Source organism: Triticum aestivum, unplaced genomic scaffold, assembly GCF_018294505.1.
Source record: "Triticum aestivum cultivar Chinese Spring unplaced genomic scaffold, IWGSC CS RefSeq v2.1 scaffold194773, whole genome shotgun sequence".
In the NCBI taxonomy this organism is placed as follows: Eukaryota; Viridiplantae; Streptophyta; class Magnoliopsida; order Poales; family Poaceae; genus Triticum; species Triticum aestivum.
In genome coordinates this window covers 1-8,812 of record NW_025232935.1, presented here as the reverse complement: position 1 = coordinate 8,812, position 8,812 = coordinate 1, and the positions used below count along the sequence as shown (strand labels likewise).

Sequence of the window (8,812 nt, the reverse complement as noted above, 5' to 3'; positions counted from 1 at the left end):
AAGCAGAAATAAAGTTGCATTCATTCTCTTGCTGTGAAATTTCGGATACAGTTCTTGATAACTTGCTAACTGAGTTGTCCTAAATTGCAAAGAATGGAACTTAAGTTCTACACACAAAAAGGCACAGCGCCTGCTTTTTCATGAAAATAAGAGTGGTGCTCGATGCAAAAAAGATATTTAGCTACTCGTGTTACTGCTAAACAGTACAGTACCATGTCATGCAGTGAAGGACACAACCACTAGCAACTAAACAGAGCAGATCAAAACTAGCATTCACCCGTAGTAGAATATAAATTTCAACTACTGAAAAACACTTCATTGTCTTGTCGTACCTAGTAAAATCTTGTTCATTTCGCAAGTTTTATATCTGAAGACTGAGCTTAGACAGCGCCCCCTGAGTCCTGGCTTGCATAGTGGGCCAAAGGACGGACCTTCCCATTGCTGCATGGACCAGCTCGGATGGAAACACTTCTTAGTTCAGTTAACAAACAAGATCACCCAATATAGTGCTTTGGAAAAGACATGGCTATCTACCGGAAGGGTATCGAAGACCCATGCAGCATCGAAACAAAGGAGCTGCCAGAGGGATCATCCAATGACAAATCGTGGCTATCGTTTTTGCCTGTAGAAGTACTCCACTAATCACCTCTGAATTTTAATTGAGCATCTTACCTAAAAGAACCGAATAGAAAAACACGCATCACTGATTTTTTTTCCCTCTTTGTAAGAATCATCGAATGTGACGAGAACAACAGAACTAACCATGTGATGGGGGACCCCCATGCAAATATATTAAATCAGTTTAGGACCCCTCTGGCACATATGACTAGCAAGAGAGAGATGGTATAGATATTACTTATGTACTTTTGTATTTGTTAGAGATATATTTGGATTACATGTATTTGCTAGTCTAGGATTTGTAATCCGTGTCCTACCTTATCTCCAGGAGAAGCTTCTTGCCCTCTAAGTCTTGTACTCAATATATACTCGCCCTCGAGGTTCAATAATAATGTATCACCATCCTCGCCACCTTCGTCGACCACAACTACTACCTCGACGCCGTCCTCAACTTGGTTCCTATCGACAATGATGACTACTCTGACCTTGTTCGAGTTAACTCTGGCCACGGCTGCGGTCATGAAGGCTACTTCCGCCATCTAGGCAAGCAAGCTTACTACTCCGGTCAAGTCTACACCGACCTCGGCTTCTATTCTGAAGACTACCATGGCAACCCTAGCAAGTTCAAGGGACTTCAAGCGCCGTGGGATCCCGGCAAGTCAGCATTTCAGTCTTCTCGAGCTTCGGCTTGGGGTCAAGCCGAGTTTCAAGGAGGGAGGGGTGTTAGCAACCCTCCACGGGTGGGCCTTGGGCCGGCATGAGAGGGCCGGGCCTTGCATCTAGGCTATGGAAGACCGTGACTACAAGTACGTGAAGGAGGGATCGAGCAGGCATCCAGGAGGGATCACGAACGAACCGGCGGCGGCACTTCCTCTCCCACCTCTGGCTCTCAACCTTTCCCCTGTTCTTGCTTCTTCCATTTCAGCACACTTGTGCTTGTACCAGAAGTGTAATCCGAACCTATTAGCTACTCAATCTCACCATATCAAACAATACAGAGAGATATCCGTGAGTAGCTAACACTTGGTATTCAGAGCCAATTTTTCCCCACCACCACCACCTCAATCCGGCGTCGTCGATCCGGTGATGGAGCCGGCCACCAAGAACGATCTGAAGGACCTGATGAAGGAACTGCTCAAGGAGCTCAAGGAAGACATCAAGGAGGCTGTCGCGGAGGCGTTCGGCAACTCGAAGCCGGCGCTCGACCATGCGTTCACGCCGGCTGCTTCGCAGTTGCTCCCTACCGACGCACCTGCTTCGCCCACGACCACCGTCGACGTCGTCCCCGTGCTCCCTACCTCGTCTGCAAGCGCCAAGCCTGTAGACATTGACGCCACGGGCATCGCTGCACCGACGCCCACGACCTGCTCGACGGATGGCCATGGCAACGACACTGGTGGGGACGGCTTCATGGGCGTGTCCGTGTTGGTGCGGGACACAATTCACCCATCCTCTGCATCCCCGGAGGCCTCACCGACCCTGCCATGCCAGTTGTTTATCGCCATCAAGCTTGACACCAAGGTGCCTCCAAGGTGTTTGAGAAAAAGACGTAATGACGACACCCCGGCATTCAGGACCAAGTCTCATGGCTCTTGCCCGAACGTCCTAGGTCAGTACATCAACTCCTATGCAGAACCACCACCACGGCTACAAGGATTGATATCAACTAGTCTGTGCATGATGAGGGAGTGTAAATGGCTGTTATATGCGCCATCTCGGCCGCCGGATCCGTTGTACTCTACTCGAAGACTACTTTCTCCTTGGCATTCACTTCTACCTGCCTCAGCTCCGAAGCCACCGTGGCTGCTACCTGGACGTGACCTCACAGGAGAATCTTATAGCCACAGGCTACCAAGCCGGCGAGGCCTTGTCGTATGTGAGTTGATAATTTGCAATGGATTCTCAGAAAAAACTACAGCAACAAAATCTAAGGTGATTCAGAGTAATCTCTCCAGCTCTCCTAATAGCATCAATGTGAATGGTCTGTTCAATGTCTATGTGATGTGGTGCATAGATCGTGGGTTCTTAAGGATTAAGAAATGGAGGTTAGATATTCATTGTTCGTGGCTTATTAGTGGAAGTTTTGAAGCTTCTTTTTGGCCTGAGCAACACATCACTGGGAATTATTTGCAAGTCCTAGTTACAGGCTCACTATTGCAATTGTTTTTGTCTGGCTCTACACCCATATCCCTTTTGGAAGATATCCTAGTACTGTCCTGCAGATCAATTGGACTGTCAGTTGAGGAATTATCTGAGGCAACTTACTCTCGTGCTATTTCGTTGTATGTTGCATATCGACAATGGATAATATCCTGGTTAGAGGGGAGTTTTTGGTTAACTAAGACATGCTCTTCTTTACAAGAGGAGCGAATCACCTATTCCTGTGCAAAGATTGTCACAACTCGGCTATTGGTTTCTGCTAAAACTGAATGTTTGGATTCCCTGTTGCTTATTCATGCATATCTTGGAGGGGTTTGTGGGCTCAAATGGGACATTCACATTACACTTGTGCATGCGACTAAGTGGTCTAGTAGCTTGCACTCTGAGAAGTTATATAATCCAAGTTCCTTTTGGTCTGAATCAACTCTATGCATCAATCAGTTCAAAGAACTACTCTGCCATATGAATATTTTCTTGGCTTGTATGCCTGGTGAACAACCAATCGTGTTGCTGCCAGACCATTGGTTTGTGACGGGCATGGAGCATTTACAAGTGTTGCATGGTGCCAGCGGTTTTCCTTGGTACTACTATCTGGGAACTCTTCATTACTTGTGCCGTCATCTTGCAACTAAAGATACAACAGGGTTCCTTGCATCTTGCTCGAATTGGATGTCGGAGGTCAAGAACTTGGTTAGTTATGGGGTACAATTGTACACTGTCAATGATTTTTCTGAGTGGCGTCTACGTGGACCTACAACATGTTACCCTGTTCTGATTAACTTTTGGGCCATGGGGACTGGGTACTTTCAAATTCTACAGCAACTTGGTAATATTGAACCGAGGGAGAATCAAATAAGCAAAAATATAGATGAGCAGTGGCCTGGTCAGCTAGTGTTCTTATGCTTGATCAGTGATGGTGTGGCTTATTGTCTTATGGCTGATTCACACTCAGTTGGATTGGTGCTTTCGTCTGTGATTTTTGAAGTTGTGGTACCACCTGTCGAGTATGCTCCGAGGCTGCTATGTATGCAACCTATTACTCACAACTTGGCTACTGATAGCAAATAATGTTTGGATGCATTATTGCCTATTATACAATATATTGACGAATTGGCTGATACTTTGTTCGATGAGATTGAGCCGCAGCTTGATATGCATTGGAAGAAATTTGTTGTTCATGACAAGCCTACTATGGCTCCCTCCCAGCCTAGTACAGAGAGACCTGAAGGTGTGATTACATCAATTATTTTGGTGCCCATGCGCTTTGATGGCAAAGCTGCTCAACACTGGATGATTCTGTGGGATCCAGGTGACTGTTTTTTGGGAGCGTGTGCCATGGATGACGTGAATTTCTCTATTCGTTCCAAGCAAGCTTGTTTTCAAGGAGGGAGGTGTATCACCATCCTCGCCACCTTCGTCGACCACAACTACTACCTCGACGCCGTCCTCAACTTGGTTCCTATCGACAATGATGACTACTCTGACCTTGTTCGAGTTAACTCTGGCCACGGCTGCGGTCATGAAGGCTACTTCCGCCATCTAGGCAAGCAAGCTTACTACTCCGGTCAAGTCTACACCGACCTCGGCTTCTATTCTGAAGACTACCATGGCAACCCTAGCAAGTTCAAGGGACTTCAAGCGCCGTGGGATCCCGGCAAGTCAGCATTTCAGTCTTCTCGAGCTTCGGCTTGGGGTCAAGCCGAGTTTCAAGGAGGGAGGGGTGTTAGCAACCCTCCACGGGTGGGCCTTGGGCCGGCATGAGAGGGCCGGGCCTTGCATCCAGGCTATGGAAGACCGTGACTACAAGTACGTGAAGGAGGGATCGAGCAGGCATCCAGGAGGGATCACGAACGAACCGGCGGCGGCACTTCCTCTCCCACCTCTGGCTCTCAACCTTTCCCCTGTTCTTGCTTCTTCCATTTCAGCACACTTGTGCTTGTACCAGAAGTGTAATCCGAACCTATTAGCTACTCAATCTCACCATATCAAACAATACAGAGAGATATCCGTGAGTAGCTAACACTATGTGTGTACAGTTGTGTTTGTCAGGCTAATGTAGTCTAGTATCTCCTCCAATCAGCTATTCCAATATACATATAAATGCACGGTGTGAAAATATTGGCATATATGACCATGAATTGCTCAACTGAATAATTCCTAGATAAAAGAAAATCATTTGATATACAACGAACAGAAGTACTAGTACACATTCAGTAAGACTCGTGATTAATGCACATCAGTAAATTAAATCGACCTAACCCATGAGCTAATAAAAATATCTTTCCACTGCCAACATGTGGAAACCATGTTATGTTTGTGCTCGGTCACATATGCAGTATTTTGCAGAATAATTTGAGGACGTGAAGAAAAGAAGCTAAGTTACCCCCCACTATAAGGGCATCTCCAGCCGTTCGGCCCCCCAGGGCGCCTAAATAGAGCGGCCTGGGGGCGTGCCGGCGCTAGTTCGGCCCCTGGGGGCGACCTAGCTCCCAGTCACGCCCCCACGTGCCGGCCCCAGGATGCGGGAAATTTAAACTTGGTCGTTCCCGCTCTCAAAAGACGCCGCAAATCCGGCGATCGAACGTAGTCTGGCGTTACAAAAAACAGAGCGCCGCCGCCGCAAGTTCGCGTGCGCAACGATTCACTTGGCGGGGTCGGCTCCAGGCGTTGGCGGAGTCGGCGTGCGCGGGCTCGTCGGTGTCGGAGCTGCTTCGGTGCTGGGCTGCGTCGGCGCGGCTTCAGCACTGCTGGGCGGCGATGTAGAGGCGTCGTTCGGGCTTGGCGTCCATGTGGTCGTGGGCGTCGTCGGCGTCGTCGGCGTTGCCGTCGGCAGCTCGTTCAGGATGAGGTCGCGCTACACCAGGTACCACGCCTCGTCCTGGGTGGCGAACCCGGGAGACGCGGCGGCCGCGGTCGATCCTGTCGTGATGATGTCGTCCATGTCGGCTCCCGTGTCGTCGGCGTCGCTGAGGTGCGAGAAGGGTAGCGGTCCACGGTAGAGATGGGGCGTCGGTGTGGACGCGTAGGCGGCGGGCGGCGAGTAGTTGTATGGAGGGTACTGCACGCCGACGAAGGCGGGCGAGGGCGTGCGCGTAGCGGGGTGACCATGAGGGAAGGTCACGTTTGGGTTGAACCCACCGTGCGCGTCACCGTCGGCGTAGCCGGGCGACGATGAACCCCATGGAGATCTGGCGCCTTGCTGTCCCCAGGGCGCGTACTGGGCGTGGCTGACGACGGGTGGATTCATCCCCGCCTGGTCGACCGATGAGGAAGACGCCGCCGCGTGCGCCGCGTTGTCGCGGGCCTTCTTGGCTATGGCCCTGTTCCGCCTGTCGGCGGTGACTGCTTCGCGCCGCTGAACTTCCACCCTCCACTCGGCGTTCGACAGGCCCGGTGGCTTCGATGGCGGCGCCCTCGGCTTCCTCTGCTTCGGCCGGGCCACGGTGCCAGTCGCGGTTGCCACCGCGCGCGGCATGGCGTACTTCTTCGCGGCGGGAGAGATGCGAGGGAAAAGCGTCAAGAAACGGCGGGAAAAGGCCCTCGGGTCGTCTCCAGGACGGGCCCACGCGCCTTTTTCGCTTGTGCCGGCTCCCCAAGCGCCCCCCAGGGCGCCGGGTTCGACCTGGGTCCGCCGGCACCAGTTTTGGCCCGAGCCGGCGAAAACGGGTTTCTGGGGGCGCGACTGGGGCCTTTTTTTGGCGCCGGCGCGACAAAATCACACTGGGGAAGGCCTGTTGGGGACGCGGCCGGAGATGCCCTAACTAGCCTAACAGCACGCAGCCACGCACACATTGGCCAGCCGCCACACTCGGCGCTGCTAACCCCACTAACTAATTCCTACATGCATGCACGTCCAGCCATCCAGTCAACTGCAACGACCCGACCCAGCATGCATCTGATTTGTCTGGCATGCAAACGCATGGCTAGCTAACAAACTCGGTCATGGACTTGGGCCACGCACGCACGCACCCACGCACGCACCTAACGTGGTTTACTCTAACATATACTACTTATCTATCTGTGGCAGAACACTTTTAAGTTCTTGCAGGAATGGTAAAATCGCATTGTGGACTCACTGTTTAGGAAATAATAAATATGACTTATGGGTATACTAATCTGATGCCAAATGTCAAATATCACCGGGCAAAAAAAAAGTGATGGCCGTACTGTGAAGAGAACCTTAAATACCATGAGCAAATATGTTGTGTGTATATCTTGTATTCTTCACTGCTTTGCAGATCAAATTAACAGTAAGGAACTAAGGAAGTGCATAATCTTCCCTCGTCAAAACTTGAAATCAGAAAGAAAAAAAGGTACATAGGGGTGATTCTCACCTTGACGCTGAACGGGGCAAGCAACTGCTTGCAGCAGATTTGGTGGAGGACCAGCCCTTATTCATCGCAACCTGCTTGGCCGGCGGGTAGAATGTGTCGATGGCCGTGTAAGGTCTTCCCTCCATACACTCGTCCTGCGAGATTGGGATGCTACGACCGTCCGGCCGCCGGCGGCCCACGCCGGCAAGTCGGCAACGCGATGCCTATGACATACATGGAGGAAGTTTGAAGTTTATTTTTAGAACAAAAGACGTTAGAAGGGTGCAACTTTAAATTAATAAAGCCCATATCATAGGCAGCTTAACAAACAAGTCAAGTTTGAAGTAAATCCGTCACCCCGTTCAGTGCCATCGACCGCGGTCGTCGCATTGCTGCTAGGAGAAGGGAGAAGAGGACTTAGACCGGGTGGCGAGCGTGTACATGATGCCATTACTGAACTTTGGCTCCTCGGTGAGTAGCACACTGACACGCCCCATGGAATAAAATCAATGATGCCTCCGAGCATCTCCAACAGCAGCGATATATAAGCGCCACGCTGAAAAATCAGTGTTTTTGCGTGCGCGCTACCGCTTCGGGCGCTCCAACGGAGACGCATAAACCGCGCGCGCGGCATATCTGGTTCAGCGCGCGGGCCGAAACGCCATCTCGCTCCGCTTATTTGCTGCGCCCGCTCCCACGCGCTGGACTCTCAAGCGCTCACTCGCAACTTCACCGACCCCATCCAGCCGCGGCGCCGCCGCCGCCGGCGCCACCCGGCGACCGTTCCGGCGTTTCCCCGGCCAATCCCCGCGCCACGGCGGCTTCCTCCACCTCCCTCTAGTCACTGCCGCCCCTCGCGCGCGGATGTCCTCCGACGAATAGCGCCCGGCCGCTCGCTGCCGCTCGGCGCCCGCAAGGTGTTCGACAAAACACCCGCAAGGTATGTATTGCTAAAACTTCATGAATTTGTTGCATGTTGATTGTAGTTTTTATAGCCTAGTATTGAACATTGTAGATGAGTTCGTCGTATGATTCTTCCGAAGAAGAATTTGATATGGAAGAGGAGGAGGATCTTGCAATGATCCTAGCTATGCACATCAATAAAAAACCGAAGCACGGTGGTTCGGTTATGGGTCGGCAGAAAATTTGGAGGGATAGGATCGATGCCCATAATAGATTGATAAGGCACTATTTCGTGGAGAATCCCACATACCCGGTGTCGTACTTTCATCGCCGGTTTAGAATGAGCACCGAGTTGTTCAGGCGCATTGCAGAGAAACTAGCGAGCCATGACTGGTTTTTTCAGCAAAGGAGGAATGCCGCCGGAGAGCTCGGGCATAGCACCTTTCAGAAGGTGACAACCACTTTGTGTATGTTGACATACGGTATCCCAGCTGATCTAGTTGATGATCACTTGGCTATGGGTGAGAGCCAAGCCATCATGTGTGTCAAGCGCTTCGCAGTCGGAATTGTCCAAGTATTTGGCCAGGAGTATTTGAGATCTCCCAATACTGAAGACACCACAAGGCTATTGGAGATGAACAAAGCTCGTGGCTTCCCAGGGATGCTTGGCTCAATATATTGCATGCATTGGAGTTGGAAGAATTGTCCAAAGGCATGGCATGGGCAATTCCACGGCAAAAAAGAGAGTTCCACTATAATCCTTGAAGCGGTGGCCGATCAAGAGACTTGGATTTGGCATGCTTTCTTTGGAATGCCTG

General features: G+C 51.0%; 1 protein-coding gene across 1 annotated transcript; it reads left to right on the top strand.

The window, feature by feature from the left end:
- Positions 1 to 1,704: 1,704 nt before the first annotated feature.
- LOC123175983 (uncharacterized) lies at positions 1,705 to 4,785 on the top strand. The gene is made up of 2 exons (XM_044590415.1): positions 1,705 to 2,139; positions 2,233 to 4,785. The coding sequence occupies exons 1-2, from the start codon at positions 1,705 to 1,707 to the stop codon at positions 3,844 to 3,846; spliced, it is 2,049 nt and encodes a 682-aa protein (XP_044446350.1). The 3' UTR covers positions 3,847 to 4,785.
- Positions 4,786 to 8,812: the final 4,027 nt, after the last annotated feature.